The sequence below is a fragment of the Vulpes vulpes genome, chromosome 6, assembly GCF_048418805.1.
Source record: "Vulpes vulpes isolate BD-2025 chromosome 6, VulVul3, whole genome shotgun sequence".
NCBI lineage: Eukaryota > Metazoa > Chordata > Mammalia > Carnivora > Canidae > Vulpes > Vulpes vulpes.
In genome coordinates this window covers 2,645,511-2,666,278 of record NC_132785.1, presented here as the reverse complement: position 1 = coordinate 2,666,278, position 20,768 = coordinate 2,645,511, and the positions used below count along the sequence as shown (strand labels likewise).

Here is a 20,768-nt window from a genome sequence, read left to right as displayed (position 1 = left end):
GTCTGTGCCTCTCTCTCTCTCTCTCTCTCTCTCTCTCTCTCTCATGAATAAATAAAAATCTTAAAAAAAAAAAAAAAAGAATGCAAGGTAGGTGTTTTTAATTGCTACTTTATAGTTTCTTAGGTCTTAAGTATATAAATCTAAATAAACAGAAGTTAATAAGATTTCAAAACTAGGTTAGAATTCTAATAAGTAAAAAAATAAAAATAAAAAAAAAAGAATTCTAATAAGTAATTTTAAATGTGCTATTTTCAAAAGACCAGAAGATATAGTGATGATTTCCTGTTTATAACTTGTGAGTAGGATGCCAAGAGAAAAATTAAATGGGCTATTCTTTGACTCTCTTCTCTAACCCATTTACTCTCTTCATGCTAGTAAAAGAAACAATCTTTGCTACCAAAAAAGTTCTTAAGCCCTTATTTCCAGCAGAGGTGGTTTTGACAGTAAATAATTGATTGGCTTAAGACCCCTATGTCTGACTTTCTTTCCTCCACACCCCTGTCACAGAACCTGCATGCTAAGTAAATACAGTTTAGTTCCTCACTGTCAGACTTGGTTAGTCTCTGATTATTAGCTAGTCCTCCTGCTAGGTTCTCATCTTTGCTGTCCTTTACATTTTCTTGACATCCGTGCCATATAGTATCCCACCAAATCATTTTTAATCATAAATCAAAAGATTTGTAATACAAATTATTCAAATGGAAATCTGAGGCTGTTTATTGGCATTATAGCCCATGTAAACAATACCATATACCCTTTACAGGAGTTATTCTAATATTTTTAAGAATTTAAATTTTACTTTTCTACTATTCACTCAGCTTATAAGAAACAATCTGTATAATCTCATGGATTCAGAGTGCTAGTAGCAGCTTTTCCAAAGGTCTTCCCACTTTGCTTTTTGTGTTGTGTTTGTGTCTTAGCCAAATATTCAATAATGGAATATTCATGATACTTTTTTACATAAGTACTCTCAGAAATCTTACGCATTTAAAATAACATACAAAATTAAACATATTGTATACTAGTAAGAGCATTATACAGAGCAAACAGTATTGATCATTTTCTGAAATCTGTGCCTCTATAAATGTTAGCCTTTGTTATTGGCAGAATTTTATGTACACTTTGTAAGGCCTTACCTCCAGAAGGAGGTTCTTTACCTTGCTACAGATTTTTGGTATAGCCATTTATCTTTAATATGTGTTGTTATCATTGGGTGAATTAATTCTGTAAGTTATTTTTATGCCCTTTGTAGCATTTACATTTAGGATAATGCAAGAAGGTTTACTGGAAACAGGTCTAACTAGCAGTTGACTGAAATGTGATAGAATAAAAATTCCATTAAATATAAATAATATTGGGATCCCTGGGTGGCACAGCGGTTTGGCGCCTGCCTTTGGCCCAGGGCGCCATCCTGGAGACCCGGTATCGAATCCTACGTCGGGCTCCCGGTACATGGAGCCTGCCTCTCCCTCTGCCTGTGTCTCTGCCTCTCTCTCTCTCTCTGTGTGACTCTCATAAATAAAAATATATATATATGTAAAAATAATATTAATAAGCTAGAACAATAAGCTTAATTAACATTTAGCTAATCTAGAGAATTGTAAGGTATGAGTATGGCTTATAGCTGTGGAAAATAAATTAAAAACTTTTATGATATTGTAAATTTACTATCTAAATTTAATAAATCAATTTAGTAATACTTAGGTTTTACTCTTTCCCTTTGATTTTTCACAGCTGTTTACATTTGCTGTGGGATAGTGTCTGAATGCTATTTCAGCTGTTTCCTGACCAAGATTTTGTCATTGTCGGCTTTTTCGATAGTGGTTTAAACTCTTTTTTTCCCCTATTCTTTAAAAAAAAGGGGGGGGGGCGTTAAAAAGGCAAGGCTTATCTAATTACTGCTTCTTGGGAATTTTGTTACTTCAGGTCTTTAACTGGTTTTTCATTTTTAACCTGACTACAGTTTTCAGACTATTTAGAACTATGTGGGCATTCATTCCATTATTGATTCCCCAATTTCCAAAAATTTTAAAGCAGCCAATCAAAAATATTGGAGAACATTGAACTTATGGATGACATACATGATGATAAACTTTTCATCAAACAGTTCAAATGCGCCAAATTATATATTCTTTCATACTGCTGGGTAAATCTCTAGAAAACATAACCAAAACAACTAAAATTATGCCTGGACATTGAGGATTCTCTTTTTTATATAACAAGTTATATGCCAAAGAGTCTAATGAAAATTGTAGTATTCTGAGTATCTTTAAAAATGTATGAACATTAAAAGATAGCAGTCAGAAACAAAGCTATACCATAAGCCTGAAAAGTTACTGTGATGGGCACAAAATTTAGCAGTAATTTTTTAGGAAACCATGTCAGATTAGAAAATTTACCAATCCTGTGATTTTCATCATCTGATGAAAGATATAACAGATTTTATTTGGAGTGACAAGGTGTTCCTGGCATTAAGTTCTAAGAGTAACTTCTACTTCTAAATAATGTCCCAACTGTACTACTTTAATAGTTTTTAAACATTTTTCAGAAGGTAATCAAGATTTATTTTTAATAAGAGTCATTTCCATTTTAGGTTTATATCCTTATACAGAGGTCCATGTCATACATACAAAGTACAAAGACTTAATGAGTCAACATCCTATAAATTCTGTATTCAAGCTTGTAATGAAGCAGGGGAAGGTCCTCTCTCCCAAGAATATATTTTTACTACTCCAAAATCTGTCCCAGCTGCCTTGAAAGGTAAGTTATACATGCTCAGGTTACTTTCTTTAATAATAAATTAATTTTAAATGCATCTTCATACATAGCCTTATGTGCTGTTATTACAGTTTATCATCCAATATGTGTCTGACATTTAAATTACAAAAAAAATTATATAGACAAGCCCACCTACTGAGAGTTTGACTCAGTAATAAAAGCTGTTTTAGGCAGCCTGGGTGGCTCAGCGGTTTAGCGCTGCCTTTAGCCCAGGGCGTGATCCTGGAGACCCGGGATCGAGTCCCACGTTGGGCTCCCTGCATGGAGCCTGCTTCTCCCTCTGCTTTTGTCTCTGCCTCTCTCTCTCTCTCTCTCTCTGTGTCTCTCATGAATAAATAAACAAAATATTTTTTTTAAAAAAAAAAGCTATAAAGTTATTTTACCTAGCACATTGATACTGCAAGTACTGGGTTTTGTCCGTAATCTTTTTAATAATCTAACATAAAAATAGTACACTGAATAGACAATGTTGGATTTCTAATAGGATCATTTGCTGTTTCTCCTATTGTTACTTAAAGAAAAAAATTACAAACTCAAATTGTTTTGACTTGTTCTTTCATTCATTTGGATTTCAGGGAGAAGGCCAGGTTGTTTGTTAAAAAAAAATAAATGTATCCTTAGTTAACTTGAATTTTTTAATCAGATTTGCACATACATTCACAGATTTGTATATACAAATATCTTTAAAATTTAAATTGTCACTTTAGAGGGGTTATTTTCAATGACCCTGGCAAGGATTGCACTTTGTGTATTTAGCCAAAATAACTAACATTCCTTACACTGAGGACAAATCACAGAGACTTCTAGTACAGTGTCCTGGATCGTGTCATTTGTTAAGCAGATCCACAGTTAGCAGGACTGTTCTTGAGTGTCTTTCTAATAATGTTGATGGAGTTTTACTGAGTCCTTTTTCTATTCTGTCATCCAGTTTAGTGTTTCTTAGCCTTATGACTGTTGCTAATGTTTAATCTTTTGTTACCCCACCATTGAGTGAAGCAGTTTTATATCAAGCAACAAGAAGTATTTTTCAATTTAGGAGATTTTTTTAAATTACAAAATCTCATGTTCTAGTTATGTTCTTAGAAGCACCATTAACATTGTTTTAGAACTGACATAATCCCTCTGTTGGCTTTTTAACTCAACAAAAACAGTGCTTACCTTGATAGATATTTTAGTCAATCTGGCCATTGTAACACCTGTAGATTATATGGCCTGGAGATAAGAGTAAACCATTAATTAACTATGTCTCTGCAAATTTCAAAAATTCAGATATATAACTGAGTTTTAAAGGTTTGTTGATTTTGATTAAAACAAGTGTCTGTGTGATGTGCCAAGTTAAAAATCAAGTAGAGCAGATTTTATTTGTATTTGTTCTCTACAGCCCCCAAAATAGAGAAAATAAATGATCACACTTGTGAAATTACCTGGGAATGTTTACAGCCAATGAAAGGTGATCCAGTTATTTACAGTCTTCAAGTTATGTTGGGAAAAGATTCAGAATTTAAACAGGTATGTGCAAAGATGTAATTCTGTGGATATTCATTTTTTTTCTCATTTTTATGTACTTACAGTGCAAGATTTGTCTCTTTATCTTTCCAATTCAAAAAACATTTAGTACATACTGTGTTCCGAAGATTGGTAACTACACAATATCTCTGTATATTTAACAGATGATTCATTCATTTGACAAGAACTTATTAAACTAGATGCCAGGCACTCAGGATATATAACACTGAACAAAAAGTTCTTACCTCTGTGGCACTTATATTCAGCAGAAAAAGAGATACTAAAAGCATAGGGAAGTACAGTGAATAATAAAACTGGGTAAAAGGAATAGGCAGTTTTGGGAGGAGAGACAGCTAGTGCTATTTCATATGGGGCAGTCAGGTGACAATCAAACAGAGACCCAAAGGAGGTGAATATGGGGAGAACAGTCGTCCAAGGAGTGGAAGCAATAGGTACAAAGGCCTTTGAGATAGGAGCATGCTTGTTAAATTTAATGAACAAGAAGGCCAGTATGGGGTTGGTTGTATGAGCAATGGGGAAAATAATAGGTGATGTCAAGTAGTCAATGATAAAGAGGATCTTTGTGTGATATGAAGACCGTGTAGGGTATTACAGGCCACATTGTGACTTTTACTCCATGTAAAATGAGAAGCCAATAGAGGATTTTGACCAGAGTCGTCACAGGATCAGACACAAGGTCATTTTGGCTAGAATGGGACATGGGCAGAAGCAGAGAACATTAAGGAGGCTTTCAAAATAACAGTAATAATCATAATTATAATTCAGTGTTATAACTATGGTAACAATCGTTATGGAAGCCTACCTAACAGAAGTATCACCTACCAGGGGACGCCTGGGTAGCTCAGCAGTTGAGCATCTGCCTTCAGCTCAGGGCATGATCCCAGGGTCCCAGGATCAAGTCCCACATCAGGCTTCCTGCATGGAGCCTTCTTCTCCCTCTGCCTGTGTCTCTGCCTCTCTCTCTCTCTCTCTCTCTCTCTCTGTGTGTGTGTGTGTGTGTGTGTGTGTCTCATGAATAAATAAATAAAATCTTTAAGAAAAAAAAAAGTATCACCTATCTACCAGGCTGAAAAATTTCAGAGATGGCTTCCTGGTACAGGGTGATTGGCAGTGAGATGAAGTAGGGAGCTTACCAGTATCTTTTATAAAGAAGTAGTTTTTATGCAAATCAAAGGCTAATTTCTGTAAGCATTTCATCTGATTCTCCATTTTTTCTTCTTGATTTTGAGTGCTTTTAAGCTGGATTGTTTTGAGGAGCTTATATTTTCTTTTCCCACTAGAAAATCAATCATTCGTATTTTATTTCCATCACATGCTGTTATAGTTATTAATAATCGAATATTTTTCAATATAGATATAATTTTTTCTTTCAAGTTTTGTTAAGTATGGAAGCGTCATTTCTTAAGTTAAATTACAAAGGGCCCCAAAGTCAGGTTAAATTTGGCATTGACTGTTTTTCTTTATTAGGCCATCTGCAAATTGACATGATAATCAGATTTGAAAATAATTTACAGATAAGCAGGTTTCCTTCCAAGGAGGAAGCAAAATTACTATTAAAAATGTAATTGCATTACATGTTTAAAGGAAATAGGGACCCCACATTTGAGTAGTGTATGAATTTTAATAAACATACCACTACATGAAATAGCGCTGCTAATTCTAATTTGACTTAAAAGCAGATAATCCTGTCATCACTTTCACTTACTTTAGATTGTAAGCATGCCATAAAACCTAAAATACTTAAAACATCATCATATACTTGCTCATCCAAATCTCTTAAATATTTATAAAATTTTACAATTTATTGACAGGTTATACTCCCGAAAGTTTGAAGGTTGTGTTTTTAAGAGTTCAGTTCCATTCATGGAATGTAATATTTTACTTAAAATTTGATACTCAACACACATGTGCTAAATACTACGTATAAAGAATTGTGAGGGGCTACAATATTAATAGGTTACTGTTCTGATTTCAAGAAAGTTGTTTAGAAATTAACAAACAAGCAGAAGTTTTATAATCATGGCATTTTATACATAGCCAAGCAAAAAGTCATAATAGAGATAAAACCTACTTTATAAAAAGGAATGATTTATTCCAGCTGGATTTTGTAATGTTTTCTAAAAGAAGTGCCATTTAGTGAGGGGGCAGGGTGCATGGTGGTGCTGTGAGCTAAGAAGGAGCTTGAACTCTCAAGTGTGACTTGAGTAAGACTCAGAAATGGAATGTGTAGTTAAGGAAGCCAGGTCCCATGCCTTTTGGTCCTATGGGTCTTTATTCCATAGCAGTAGGAAGGGCTGATGTTTTTAAGAAGGGGTTATTTTAAATAAGTTGGTGGTTTAGTTTCTAAACTAGCTTATCTGTTTACCTAAAAACCTTTAACTTAGAATGTTTTGGGGATTGTGGATCTGGAAGTAAATTCACCTGGCAGCAATACCTGGGCTAAACTTAGAGGGACAAAGAAGGGAAAAATAGAAACAAATTGATTTCTTTGCACTCTTCCTTTTCTTTGCCCCTCTTTGATCAGCTTTGAGAAAACTCTGTTGCCTTCTTGCTGTGCAGTGCCCCATTCTGTAGCACTTTATCTAAAATGGCCCCCATTCTCTAAAATCACACTCTGACTTGCCTCTCATCTGACACACATCATAACTCCCATATACAAAGAACAGCTGACCTTATTGTCATTAAGTGAAAGACTATTGGGGGATCCCTGGGTGGCTCAGCGGTTTAGCACCTGCCTTCAGCCCATGGCGTGATCCTGGAGTACTGGGATCGAGTCCCGCATCGGGCTCCCCACATGGAGCCTGCTTCTCCCTCTGCCTGTGTCTCTGCCTCTCTCTCTCTCTCTCTCTCTCTCTCTCTCTCATGAATCAATAAAGATCTTTAAAAAAGAGAGAAGGACTATTTGCAAGGGAAATTCATACCAAAGGTGCAAGTGTCTACTGGTTCTCTAATTCCCCTAGAGAGTGTATATATTTTTTTAAAGCAACTGCTTTTTTACCAAAATGGCATTTCAAGTTGTATAACAAGGTAAAGTTTAAAAATACTAGGAGACAGTAGAGCCATCTTCAAAGCAGATCAACCTCACCTGGGAGTCTGTACCTAAGGCACTTCTGTGTCACAGCTTATTATGTTGCAAGTTCCATGAAAACCAACTCAGATTGGCACAATTAAGTGTAAATCCTCTTAAGAAGCCTAAAGGTAAGCAGGCCTCAGAATTGCTTGATACAGAAACTCAGTGAAGTTGTCAGGGGCATGGCTTTTCTCAGCAGTCTTTAGTGACTGCCCTAAGCCATGTGGAATTTATTCTCCCTCATTCACATTCAGGAAGAGAAAGTGCTTAGACTGCAAAGCTTTCCCTTAACCAATGACTGTTCAGGATTTAAGCCAACCAGAGCAGAGGCCTCCTCTGGAGTTAATAATGAGGCAAGCTTCTCCATGTACAAGGATTGGGTAAGGGAGCATTTGATACCCCATCAGAAGTCAGTATTGTTGGCAGTGTCAGAGAATGGGTACGAGGATAGTGGCTTGTTGGATTCTATACAACTTTTAAACTTCCTAACTTAGATTCCCAAAATGATGCCCCTCTGAGTGGCCTGCAGACTTAATGAACCTGAATGTCTAAGAACAGGACCCATGATTGTTTTATGTTTTTTTAAAGTTCTAAGTGGTGCTTATGCACAACAAACTTAACTGCTCTAAAAGCTCCCAGGTTCAGTTAAACTTCGAGGGGAAGAATGGTATGGACAAGAGCCATGTAGGTATTCCATTGTTTTCAGGGATTTTTACTGTTTTCTTCATGTGTTGATCACTATTGCAAATAAGTATTTGCAATCATAAATTCATAAGTTACAGTAGGATGATATCTGACCATATGTGCCATATTATATTGACACATATTGCCTTATTGTATGTCATAATGAATAATTACTTTAAAATGTAATCAAATGCATAATAAACCTTAAAGGTACAAACAAGTCTGCACTTAGCCTAAAAGTAATGTATTGTTAAAATCATTCTTATACTAACTACTATAAATGATATATACTGTGCACATTACTCAGTGTAAGTCAGATTGTGGATTTGTAACATATAGAGAGTAGAATTTGTTCCTTTGTAATGACAACTTCAAAAGTGGTTATCTTTGGGGATCCCTGGGTGGCTCAGCGGTTTCGCGTCTGCCTTTGGCCCACGGCGCGATCCTGGGGTCCCGGGATCGAGTCCCACGTCAGGCTCCCGGCAAGGGCCTGCTTGTCCCTCCTCCTGTGTCTCTGCCTCTCTTTCTCTCTATGTCTATCATGAATAAATCTTAAAAAAAAAAAAAAAAAGTGGTTATCTTTGATAGCAAGCATGTTTACTTACTCTTAAAAGATAACAAGAGACTAATTTTCATTTTTGCTTGAGTTCTTGGTAAATCCAGCCAATCTATGTTTCTAAAATGTGAATATGAAGACATATAAACAAGTAAGATACTGGTTTCATTTTTATTTGTTATTAACAAATAACATTTGTTATTTTCTTCATGCTGTGACCTATTCACAAAGCTAAAATAAGGACAAATACCAATTTATGAAAATCTAAACTTTAAAAGTTTCCCTATAAAATTTTGTTGCAAACAAAAAATTCTGTTCCAGTTGACGTACAGTTTCAAAGTTCTTAGCCAGCTAAACATGCAGACTTCACAAGCTTAAGTTTAGTCCGCATTTCTCCATTGAGAGTAAATATAAAGAGCCGTTTTATTTTTTTGTTTTGTTTTAATTACATGTAACTCCAAGTCATCTGTGAACAATAGCTACAGACCAAAAAATTATGAATTTTTCAGAGTTTTACTTTGCTCTTTTCTGTTTACTAAGATCAAAACAGTTGTATCTTGTCAGTATGAAATGGAGGGGTGGAAACGGCGTGATTAAGTTAACTTTAGCAAGTTTATCTGTTTTCTTCCGTCCTCGTATCTATAGTTACCTACAAGAAGTCTCCCTGTTTAGATATCCTTCCAGCATCTAGAACACAAAACTGAAAACTTGACTTCATTATTTTCCCTCCCAGTCTCTTCTTTCCAAACTCTTTACTTCATCAGTGTCATAAATTCTAACATTGTTTTGGTCTCCAAGCTTTGAACTGTTGAAGCAATTTTTTTTTTTTTTTTTTTTTGCCTGCCTGCCTGCCTGCCTACTTACTCAAAAATCATTTCTAAAAATGATCCATAAAAACTATACTGAGGTATCATATCCTTGTGCTTTCCTACACAGCAAGAGCCCCTACCCTGCCCAGCTTTCTCAGTCCCTCATTCAGCTTTATGATCAAGATTCCTTAAAACTGTTGTAAATATCACACACCTAAAATGGCCCCTGTGGAATTAGACCTAAATTTCCAACTAGTGTTATGAACATACTCCTCCTGTCTCTCAGATCTCTTCACCTATCACCCTCATACCATTTGTTGAGTTTTTTCCCTAACCATATTACCATGCTCATTTGGAGACAAATGGAAAGTAAAGAAAATTTTAAAGAGAAATGTCATCTGTTATATCCACATGACAAATACATATTTTTTTATCTTTACTATTTTGGGTTTGTTGTATGTATGCATACTCTTTGACACTACTTTCTAATACACTCTTCTAATTTACTGACGTTGCTGCTTTTACCATGATCCAGACATGAACATTAATTACTACATTCCCACTCCCCGTATTACTTATGTGCATCCTCAGAACTAATGCATGTTTATGGTTTTCTTTGTTTCATGCTAAGTCTTACTTCCTTCAGTAAAAGCTCCTTTATATATTCTCAGCATCCACTGACACACATTTTGACATAAACAGTCAATAACTCACTAATTTAGTGGCCTTAAGTACCGATTATATGCTAGATTCTGAAGACACAAAAATGAGACAAAGCTCTTAATTTTGCTCCTTCATGAACAAACCAGTATGTAAAAATCTTAGATTGACAACCCAGATACAGTTGAAGTAGCTAAAATTGCCTAAAAGAGGACTAGGTCAGATTTGGGTTAATCTGACTTACAGCCCACCAACTAGCTCAAGAACTTAGTTGGGCAGGCAGTATGAGTCTTGGTTTTCTCATTCATAGAATGAGGGAAGGGACTGATTAACGGAAATTCTAGCTTCCACACACTGAACACTTGTTATGTGCTGGGCACTGTGTGCAGTCCTTTAACAAGTACTAGTTTCTTTCATTCTCATAGTTACCATACAACATAACTATTACGCTCACTGTACTAAGGTGATTGGTCTAAGAGCACATGGAGTGTGGCCTCGCAGACAGTGCTTGGACGCAGGGGTGACCAGTCCCAGGACATACCCTCTTAATCATTACTAGCGTGCTCTTGAAAATCCATGGAATTCCATTCTTGTTATTTCCTTTCTAAGGGATGGGCAGAGGAATTGGGTTTTAAGATCCAATCCTGTGATTCTAAATGATTTCTTTAAAGTTCATAAAATAAGTTGCCATAGACACCTGTAGAAAGCTCCCTTATTCACTAATTGTTTCGGCAGATGTTTGAAATTGAACAGAAACCAGTTTTATAAAGATATAATGAGGAAGAATGATTAGATGTGGTTTCCCTTCTCATGAAAGTTTCACAAAAGTTTGACTTCTTATACTTGAGAAAATCCGGGAAATACCTGTGGGCTGGTTTTCCTTGTTCTCTAGCTACTTTGGGGGCAAATCTTCTCTCCTTAACTGGTCTATAAGTTCTGTGAGGATAGGATGGCACATCCTCACTTTTACAGTTTCTCCTGCCCTTATACAGCAGATTAGCTCTTTAATAGAAAGGTAGGTATTTTTTAAATGTCATTTAAAAGATAAACGCAGTAGCACTCCCTAGCTTCCAACCCAAAAATAATTCTAAAACTAGCCTGTTGTAAAATAGATTTTCCGCCTGACCTTCATACATAATTCTTCTTCCACTCTCTTTTTAACAGATTTACAAAGGTCCTGATTCTTCATTCCGGTATTCAAGTCTTCAGCTGAACTGTGAATATCGTTTCCGTGTGTGTGCCATTCGCCAGTGCCAAGACCCCGTGGGGCATCAGGACCTAGTAGGTCCCTACAGCACAACAGTGCTCTTCATCTCTCAGAGGACTGACCCACCAGCCAGCACCAACAGAGACACTGTGGAAAGCACAAGGACCCGGCGGGCACTGAGCGACGAGCAGTGTGCCGCTGTCATCCTCGTGCTGTTTGCTTTCTTTTCCATTTTGATTGCCTTTATCATTCAGTACTTTGTAATCAAGTGAAAATATAACTTTATTTTTAATACTGTATTACATTTTATTTTGTCATGTACTAAAATTATTTCTGTATTGCTTTTACAAAAACAGTGGCATTTAGCACTGGCATTGAGACTATAATACATCATTTTTGCCATTTTCAATGCTTATATCATTAGGTAGAGGCTGGCACCTTATTAGAATGCAAGCCACAGAAATAGCAATTTTGGGGTTTTTGTTTGGGACTTTTTTCTTTCCTTTTTTCTTTTGTTTTTTTTTTTCTTTTTTCTTTTTTTTTTTTTTTTAATGCCTTCTTGTAAAACAGACTTTTCTAAGAGGCAACAATATATAATTGATATTTTGACCAGTCAGCATGAGTGTAACAGTGACAACCTGATCTGTTTGTTCTAAAGATATATTACCTAGTGAAAAATTCAGAATGATTAAAATTTACACTAACATGCTATAAAAAAAAAAAAGTCAAAGTCTGATGCTGTGAAAGCAATCTAGTGCTATATTTCTACCTCCTCATTTGTCTTAATTATTTGGTAAGTGGGATTATGATGAATAACTGGAGGGGCTTAGCAGATAAAAACTGGATGAAAGAATATGCATGAAAAAAGAAACTTCTTGTTTGATAAATGTGGAGTTCTTCATTACAAGTATATATTCATGAATTCACAGATAAATCAAAGAAAGCACAGACAGTTTACTTGGCCTAAAAATATTTTAATGTTTACTCAGAAAGCACCTCTTCAGGTCTTGAGAACATGTTAAACAACAGAGGGCTTGTAGATACTTTTTAAAAGTAATCCTACTCAACTCTGAATTTCAAACCTATTTAATTTGGTTTTTGTGAGCCTCTGAACTATATGTATGTATGTATGGACATGCATATATATATATATATATATGGCATATATATAAACTATACATATGAAGTGTAGAAATATATATATATATATACACACCCACATACTCCATCTATCTGGAATAGGCTAATTTTGAAGAACTCCCATAAGTTTTGCTGCTTCTCCCATAACTACTGCCATCACCATCAGAATTCATAATCAAACCTAACCTTTTCGTTTGGGGCACCAAATCTGAAGACAAAATTAATTTGCACCAGTAAACTTCAAGCTGCTTTCTTTCTTGAAAAACTAATGTTTAATGTAATGTCTGTCTGGATACTGTTCCAAATTGTTGATTGCATGTGGTTAATGTTGCATTAGAGCACTTTGCAATTGCATAATTCATTAATGTTTTGTGAGCTTGCATTTGTGAGTTATTGGATGATCAGACTGAACTTTGTCAAGTATCACATTGTACATCTTTCATAGATGTCGATGACTGCCAGTAATAATACAGTTTGTAATGAAACTATCTTAAAATTCTTGTTTTATCACATCTGTTATCTGTAAAACACTTGTAACTAGCCTTTTTAATTTATTATTTGAATTTTAGGGTAGTGAATCACTAATTTTTAGTTTCTGAGGTTATTAGCATTTTAGTGATTACTAAGCACTTCTGTCAGTCTTTGAAAAAAGGACATATGTTTTGTGCTTTGAAGATCTCTGAAGAATTTCTCTTATATTAGAATGGGCATGTATTGTAATTGTTTTATGTCAAATGATATGTGCTGTAGAAAAAACATTAACCTTTGTTCAAAAAAGAAACGGATAAACTTGGCCTTTCCAAGTATAAGAATGACCTGTCACTATAATATACTGTATGTTTACATTTTATTTAAACTTAATCTCTTATGTATAGGCTAACTTTCCCCCAAAACAACAGTGATTGCGATTATTTTCTAGAAACTTCGTAAAAAGTGCCACATTTGGCAGTACAAATGAGTTTGAGTGTAATAGCCCAGAGATTTCTATATAGTTGAATGTCTAAAATGGTAAAATATGCCACTGTGGCGGTTACAGTGGCTTATGTTTTTCATAGTAATTCAAATGAACTCCTATTTTTGATAGTAAATGTCATTTAATAGTGTACTTGCCATTTGAGCCTCCCTGCAAAATCAGTGCAGAGGAGAAAACAATTTTTAATGTAATCTTGATTTTACCTCATATACTGTACATTCCAAAAACTCTAATAAACTTTTTAAAGATTATAGATACACTACCAAACATATCACCTTGAAATTGTATAAGGTTGAACTTCATACAAATGAATAAATATAATCTCATAAAAATACATAACTATGTAGCAAAAGTATCTTTAAAATCCATGGAAAATAAAAGTTGTATCATTCTTTTTTGAGATATGTTTATTGTATTCCTATATACTCATTATTTGCTGCCTCTTTTAGAGAATGAAGTGTTAAGGTCTCCCTCCTCGCAGTGGGCTTACAGCAGTTGTTTTTGTTTTAGCAATATTCAGATCTTCAGTGTGAGAGGACCCATATTCAAGAAGGTGACGTCCAGTAGATTAAAGAATGGAATTAGAAGTTTTATCCTAGTGACTTGATTTTGCGCAGTTCTCTAGATATCTTGCTCCCTTTACATGTATAAAGGATAAGGATGGCTCTGAGCTAAAGTCCTCATTGGAAAGGAAATCTCTGACCTCCACACCTTTCCTGCATTCTTCACCTATTTCCTAGTATCCTCTTTCTCCCACCATCAGGGGCCTCGCACCTTCCTGTTACTGGTGCTGCTATCTGCCCCCGGGTCTGCCGTCCACCTGGAAATTCAACATGTCCATCTGCAGTGCCATGCCAGGAAGTTCAGTCCATGCCTGAAAATTCTTACACACACCAGAAAATTCAATGTTCCCTCTCACTTACCCTGTTAAAATTTCCATCCACAGATCTCAATGGGGATACACTGCTTTTTTTTTTAGTGGTTTTTTGTTTTGTTTTTTTGTTTTTTAGATTTTATTTATTTATTCTTGAGAGACAGAGAGCAGAGACACAGGCAGAGGGAGAAGCAGGCTCCATGCAGGGAGCCCAATGTGGGACTCGATCCTAGGACTCCAGGATCACACCCTGGGCCAAAAGCAGGTGCTAAACCACTGAGCCACCCGGGCTGCCCTGTTTTGTTTTGTTTTTTGTTTTTTGTTTTTTTTTAATTCCAGTTAAGATACAGTGTTAATATTAGTTTCAGGTGTACAACACAGTGATTCAGCACTTGTCCGTACATCACCTGCTGCTCATCATACAAGTGTCCTCCCTAATCCCCGTCACCTCCCCTCTGGTACCCCATCAGTTTGTTCTCTATAGTCGAGAGTCTGTTTCTTGGTTTGACCCTCCCTCCCTCTCCCCCCTTTGCTCATTTCTTAAATTCCACATGAGCAAAATCATACAGTATTTTGTCTTTTTCTGACTGATTCCGCCTAGCATAATACTCTAGGTCTATCCACATTGTTGCAAATGGCAAAATTTCATTCTTTTTCATGGCTGAGTAATATTCCAGTGTATATACACCACATCTTTATCCATTAATCAATCGATGGACCCTTGGGCTGTTTCCATAACTGGGCTATTGTAGGTAATACTGCTGTAAACATCGGGGTGAATGCATCCTTTTGAATTAGTCTTTCTATATTCTGTTCTATGCTTTTTATGTCACCCAGTAGTGTGGTTGCTGAAGTGTAAGGCAGCTCTATTTTTAACTTCGTGAGGAACCTCCGCACTGTTCTCCAGAGTGGCTGCACCAGTCTGAATTCCCACCAACAGTGCAAAAGGGTTCCTTTGCCGCATCCTCACCAACACCTTTTCTTTCTTGTGTTGTTGATTTTCGCCATTCCGACGAGTGTGGGGTGACAGATACCTCAGTGTAGCTTTGATTCGTGTTTCCCTGTTCATCAGTGACAAGCATCTTTTCATGTGTCTGTTGTCCATCTATTTGCTTTTTTTTTTTATTTTTATTTATTTATGATAGTCACACAGAGAGAGAGAGGCAGAGACACAGGCAGAGGGAGAAGCAGGCTCCATGTGCCGGGAGCCCGACGTGGGATTCGATCCTGGGTCTCCAGGATCGCGCCCTGGGCCAAAGGCAGGCACCAAACCGCTGCGCCACCCAGGGATCCCCATCTATTTGCTTTCTTTGGGAAAGTATCTATTCATGTCTTCTGCCCATTTTAATGGGTGTTGAGTTTCATAAGTTCTTTGTGTATTTTAGGCGCTCTTTATCAGGTATGTCATTTGCAAATTCTTCTCCAATTCCATAGGTTGCCTTGAGTTTTGATGATTGTTTCCTTCCCTGTGCAGAAGCTTTTTATTTCAATGAAGTCCCAATAGTTTATTTTTGCTTCTGTTTCCTTTGCCTTGGGAGACAGATCAAGAAAGAAGTTGCTATGACCAATGTCAAGTTACTGCCTGTGTTCTAGGATTTTTATGGTTCCAGGCCTCATGTTTTAAGTCTTTTATCCATTTCGAATTTATTTTTGTGTACTGCTTTTTAAAATCCGGGTAGATCCCTAAGAGTGAACACTGCCAGGACCATGATAAAGCTTAAAATGTTAGGTTGGGGAAGAGGAGATATTCTGAATATAAGGGCGTCACTTCACAGAAGCTACTAAGTATGAATCCAGCCTTGAGAAGAAGATGATACTTATTCACAGTGTTGCATGTCTTTTTTTTTTTTTTTTTTTCTGTAGTTGGGAAAAGGAATTTTAGGTCTTGTCTGCCGTGGATTGCATGATGGTCCTCACCATCACAAACATTCGCATAGAAGGATCCCTTGTGGGTGGTGACTGAATCAAGCAGACAGATTACAAAAGAAAATGATTCTCCAAAACCTAAAACCAGTTACACCGTAACCTAACCATCTGCCATCAATATAGGTGATAATGCCTCATATTTTTAAGGAACTTTTAAAATCTTCTATTTTCATATGCACTTTTTAAGATTGTGTATATAACCTCAAGAGTATCCCTTTACTTATTCATTATTCTCTCCCTGACACTCTTAAAAGGGAGAAAATGGAGAAAAAAAAAAAGTTGGCAGAACTAAGATTTTAATAGTTCTAGTCATCAAATCTTCCATGTGCAGAGCGGGGCCGTCAAATGTTTAGATGCTATAAGGACTATATTTTATCTTTCGTGATAAAAAGGATGCCTGCTATGGGAAATTTGCAAAGGAAAAGATTTTTGGAACGGGTAGATTTTGAAGCCCCGTGACTTACGCACATCGTAATGGCTTGCGTCCTGGAGCAGTGCGCTCCGCGTGGCGTGCAGGGCTTCCCCGCAGTTGCCCTCCGTCATCCTCCCACCTGCTGTGTTACATGTGAACTGGAACACAGAGGAGCTTCGCACCTGCCAACGTCCAGGAGACTGGAATGCAGCTGGGTGGTCCAGCGCCCCCCGCTTGACCACTGTCCTCTGCGCTCTCCCACGAGTCCTGAATTCAGTAAGGAAATCGAATTAATAACTGACTTCACTGTTGCCTTTATGAGGGTATCTCCGGAGTGCTTTCTGCGTGCAAGCAGCTGCCCTCTGAGGAGGGAGCAGAGATCCGGCAAGGAGAGCTGCTACCAGGGTCCGCTGAGTGGGAAGCTCCAATTTCTTTAGTTTCAGCCTTTGATACTTGACTCCCTCTCTGAGTCTACCCCCAGCCCGGAAATAACCCACACTCTTAAATACTCCCACATCCAGGGAGGCAAGGGCCTTTATCTCCCCTTCCACAAATGAGACAAGCGAACATATTCAAAAAGGGGATATAGCTACAACGTGGATGAACCTGGAAAACATTAGGCTAAATGAAAGATTAACCAGACACAAAAGGTCACATGGAGTATGATTCTATTCACATGAAGTACCTGGAACAGGTAAATCCACAAAGACTAGCGGAGATTAGTGGTTGCCAGGGTCTGCAGGGAGGAGGAAATGGAGAGTAATTGCTTTATGGGCCTGGGGTTGTATTTTGGAAATGTTTCCGAACTCCACGGAGGTCGTGGTTGCACAACACCGTGAATGCACTAAGTGCCACTGAATTGTTCTCTTTAAAATGGGTAATTTTATGTTGGGGAAGTTTAACCCCTTTTTTTTAACGAATATAAGATGAACCTAAAGACTAACATACAGGGCAGCCCGGGGGGCTCAGCGGTTTAGCTCCGCCTTCAGCCCAGGGCCTGATCCTGGAGACCGGGGATCGAGTCCCACCTCTGGCTCCTTGCGTGGAGCCTGCTTCTCCCTCTGCCTGGGTCTCTGCTACACGCATGCTCTCTCTCTCTCTCTCTCTCTCTCTCTCATTAATAGATACATAAAATCTTAGAAAAAAAAAAAAAGACCAACATACAAATTGCACAGGACTAGAGAATCCTGGACGTCATCAAATCAAAATAAACTGGCCGAATCATTACGTCTATTTTGCTAAGGACACAAGCCAACTTCTCACTTGATGATTTTCAGACTTCCCGACCTCCTTGGACGTTCCTACTCCTTTGAGCGGGTGCGCTGAATCCTTCACGGCCGTCCATGATAGTGACTAAGGGATGTGGCCCTGCCTAGGCCCAAGGTACCAGCTCTACCTGACATACTTAATATTTCTAGGATGATGCAGCGGTCTTAGAGGAAAAACTATGTTTTGCAGCTACACAGTTTACCAATGACAACAGCCGTTCAGTAAGAACGTTCGCATGTAGTATAAACCTTGCTTCTCACGGCCTGTGTTCTGGAAAGTAATCTCAAAAACCAAATTTGAGGAAAATTCATGTGTTAGACTCAAGTAATACTAACAATTCATGTCTGTACCTTTGATTCAGACCCATTTAAACCAGCATGAAGTCTACTGTCTAATAATCACTGGTATCCAGTCCCTATAAATCTGGCTCAGAATGACCTCCAAAGGGGGAAGAGGGTACAACTGCAAGGAACCTGGGAGTACACACACTCGCAGGAAGAGCGTATACGGTGGAAAACCATATAGGTAAGAATTTTTTTAAGGGCCACAAGGTTTTCAAATATACTATAAACGCACTATAAATAAAACAGTACGGCACTGCCATTCCTGCGGAAAAATAAAAATGGAAAACTCTGCAAAAGAGCCGTGGGAGAGGCCTAGCCCCTCGGAAATGACCTCCGCACGCACACACAACGCCGAAGGAACAGAACAGAAAGTCCATAAGTCTCAAGAATATGCAAGAATTTAGTATTTGACAAAGCTGGCACCTCAAGGCAGCGGAGTAAAAATGAGCAATTCAATAGATGATGTTGGGACAACCTAAAACTTAAAATTTGGGTCCGTATCTCACAAGCACCTTACGCGAAAATGAAATTAATTCCAAATGAATCAAACATTTAAATGTGAACAATGAAACCATTAAATAAAAGAAGTGCAAGAAACCCTTTACAATCCCGGCACGGGGGCGGCCTTGCAAATCATGCCTCAACACGCAGATCGCACAAAAGCGAACACTGATTATTTTGATGCCATGTAAATAAAAACTGCATAGCAGTTTGTTTTTACTTTTTGTTTTTTCGGGGGTTTTTTTGTTATTTGTTTTTTTGTTTGTTTTGCAGAGCAGTTTTTAAAAGTTCAAGCCAATAGCAAACCTGGGGGAAAATATTGCAATTCGTAGTCCAGGAAAGAGCTAATCTACCAATCTCTCTAGTACACGAAAACATAGTAAATTCTTAAATACGGGACGACGAAGTCCCCGCTGCGCGGTGCCAGGAGATGCTCAGCTCGCCCGCAGCCGCAGCCGCAGCCGAGGACTCAGCGCGGCGCAGAGCGGAGGGGCCGGGCCGGGCCGGGGTCGGGGTCGCCCGTGAAGCCGCAGGATCTGGGGCCCGCGCGGTCCCGGGGGCGGGAGACCGGGTCGAGCACCGATACCCGAGGGCGGCGTCCCGCACCCTGCGGCCCGTGTCCGCTCCCCGCGCGCCCTGCCCCGGGGGGTCGCACCCCGAGCCGCGGGCACACGCCCCCGCCCACCCCGGCCCGGCTGAGGGCTCCGAAGGGCAGGCGGGCCCCGAGGTGCCGGAGGGGCGCGGGCGCAGGTGCGGGGGGGCCGGGGCGTGGCCGGGGCGTGGCCGGGGCGTGGCCGGGGCGTGGCCGGGGCGTGGCCGGGGCGCAGACCCGCGGGCCGCCCCTCCTGGTCCCCGGGGTGCGGGACCCGAGCACCACGGCCCGGGCGGCCAGCGACGGACCGCGCGCCCCTCCCCCCTCCCTCGGCGGGGCTGGGGTTCGGGGCGAGGTCGGGGTCCCGGGGAGGGGGTGGGGGTTCTGGGGCCAAAGTCGGGGTCCCGGGGCGAGGTCGGGGTTCCAGGCCGGGGTTGGGGGGTGAGGTTGGGGTTCCGGGGCGGGGCCGGATTGGGAGGCGAGGTCGAGGTTCCAGGCCGGGGTCCCGGGCGAGGGTCAGCGGGGTCGGCCCGCGGTGCGTGGCCCGGGTCCCCCGTGGCGGGGCTGGTCCGGGCCCCCCGGCCGGGGTCTGGAGCCGGGGTCTGGAGCCGGGGTCTGGAGCCGGGGTCTGGAGCCGGGGTCTGGAGCCGGGTCGGCACCCGGGGAAGCGGCTGTCGTGACGCCCGCAGGTGGGCCCCTCCCGCCGGGCCTGCCCCCTTGGGGCCGGTGCTGACTCCTCGCGCGCGCGGGCTGCGGATGCGCCGGCCGCCGCGCCTGCCTCCCCCGCGGCCCGAGGGCGGCGGACCTGCGGAGCTTGGGGCTTCGGCGGCCGGATCGCGAGGTTCGCAGTGTCCGCGGGCCGCTGACAGCTCCGGGGCGCCCGCGGGGTCCCTGCGAGCCCAGCGCGCTCCTCCCGGCTCCGGCTCCGGCTCCGGCTCCGGCCCCCGCGGCCGCCACGGGGCCCCTGGCTCTGCCCACGCCGCGGCGCCGAGTCCGCCAAGCCCGGGGCGCTCCCGGGGCCCGAGGGGCGCCCCCTGCACGGGAGCCGGAGCCGGAGCCGGGAGGAGCGCGCTGTGGCGGTGGCGGGCGCAGCCGGGGGCGCCCCGGGCAGGGGGTCGGCCACGCGGGGGGCGTCCGCGGGGCCCCGAGGACCGACCTCCAGGCCGCCCCGCCCGGGTTACCGAGGAGCGAGCCCCGCCGAGCGCACCCCTGCTCGGGCGACAGCGTCAGGGGTCCCCGCCCGCAGCCAGGGCCGCCCCGGGGACCCACAGCAGAGGCCGAAACTGCATCTTCCGTGCGGGGCGGGGCGGGGGGGGACGCGGAGTCGCTGACCCGGACCCTGGAGTTTTGCGGGGCCTGGCGGCGACCCGGAAGGGGGATGCCGAGGACGGGGGGGGCAGGTGCCGTCTTCCTAGGGCCGAGGGCCCCTGAGAGCGGGGGAAGGGG

At 40.8% G+C, this 20,768-nt stretch overlaps 1 protein-coding gene across 3 annotated transcripts in view; it reads left to right on the top strand.

The window, feature by feature from the left end:
• FNDC3A (fibronectin type III domain containing 3A) overlaps positions 1 to 13,804 on the top strand; it is a 171,255-nt gene extending 157,451 nt beyond the window's left edge. For all 3 annotated transcript variants that reach the window (XM_072760551.1, XM_072760552.1, XM_026017195.2), the window contains 3 exons: positions 2,594 to 2,760; positions 4,160 to 4,287; positions 11,249 to 13,804. In XM_072760551.1, coding sequence (XP_072616652.1) covers positions 2,594 to 2,760; positions 4,160 to 4,287; positions 11,249 to 11,563 — 610 coding nt within the window. In that variant the 3' untranslated portion in view covers positions 11,564 to 13,804. The remainder of the gene's footprint in view (positions 1 to 2,593; positions 2,761 to 4,159; positions 4,288 to 11,248) is intronic.
• The last annotated feature ends 6,964 nt before the right edge of the window (positions 13,805 to 20,768 follow it).